Raw genomic sequence first — 1,157 nt, 5'->3', positions numbered from 1 at the left:
CCAGGAATCGAAACCACAATCTTACGATCATGATGCTGACACCCTAACCATTAGGCCACACTCCTCCACACACACACACACACACATATATATATAAAGAAAAAGAAAAAATTAACCCGTTTATGAAAGATTGGAAAAAATGGATGTAAAATAAAGGAACCAAGCTCTCTAAGGGTGAGATTAATTGCCAGGGGAAATAATTAGTTGTTGATGCCTTTATTCCTCTGGTAGATTTCGTTATAATTTTTTTTTTTTTTGTTCATCTTACCATTTCAGATTCTTTCATGCCATCACCAAACACCTACCCCGTTGTCCAACAGATCAGTGGGAATCAATCGGTACCAAGCGTTAACCTGCCTTTGAACCTGCAGATGTCTTCCACCCAGCCACCACCACCCAGTCATATCTATTCTTCTTCGCCTCAGCCAGACTTTGGCTACTACACCCCGAAGACATCCTTCGCCATTTCCAACTATCCTGCTGCCACTTCCAGCAAGATGTCTGACGTACACAGCAGCAATAGTAACATTAGTAGTAGTAGCAGCAGCAGTAATAGTAGTAGTAGTACTACTACCACCACCACCACCGCCACCTCTACTACTTCTGCCAATAACACTATGTATTATACTCCAGCGCAGGTGGCCACGAATGGAGTGGCAAATTCAGAATACAGTCCTTCCTACATTTACCCGAGTAATGGCTACCAGTTGGCCCGCGCGCCACAAAATCTAGGGTTCGGTAATTACAACCGACCTTCATTATTCTGGAACACTTTTAATTATCCCGTTAATTCCTGGCCGCAGAAGTTCTGTGACAACTCTGTGCCTTCCAATGCGAACAAAGTGCAAATTCCGGAAAACCTGTCTTTCAAGTCTGCGGACAATCCCTTGAAATCCTGCAAGCTTGCTGCTGACACCACGAAATAAGAAACATGTTCTAGAGATATGTGTGTGTTTGATGAACCACTGTTAAATTTCTTTCCTTTGTCTACTATATCATACATTACTATCCAGAATATGTATGGGGGGGGGGCTCTCCCCTACTTTGGTATCCACCTACTCTCCCACCATTGCTCAAATCCCTCCCACCCCCTTATCTACCTTCTTCCCTAAATCTACCCTTTGACCTTCCTTGATCTTTACTGGTGTCGGCCCGCC

General features: G+C 43.9%; 1 protein-coding gene across 1 annotated transcript in view; it reads left to right on the top strand.

The window, feature by feature from the left end:
- Positions 1 to 1,151, top strand: part of LOC106878044 (putative protein TPRXL) — a 10,132-nt gene extending 8,981 nt beyond the window's left edge. Inside the window, exon 3 of the mRNA XM_014927132.1 lies at positions 277 to 1,151. Coding sequence (XP_014782618.1) covers positions 277 to 926 — 650 coding nt within the window. The 3' untranslated portion in view covers positions 927 to 1,151. The remainder of the gene's footprint in view (positions 1 to 276) is intronic.
- The last annotated feature ends 6 nt before the right edge of the window (positions 1,152 to 1,157 follow it).

Source organism: Octopus bimaculoides, chromosome 24, assembly GCF_001194135.2.
Source record: "Octopus bimaculoides isolate UCB-OBI-ISO-001 chromosome 24, ASM119413v2, whole genome shotgun sequence".
In the NCBI taxonomy this organism is placed as follows: Eukaryota; Metazoa; Mollusca; class Cephalopoda; order Octopoda; family Octopodidae; genus Octopus; species Octopus bimaculoides.
This window is presented reverse-complemented; position numbering and strand designations above follow the sequence as displayed.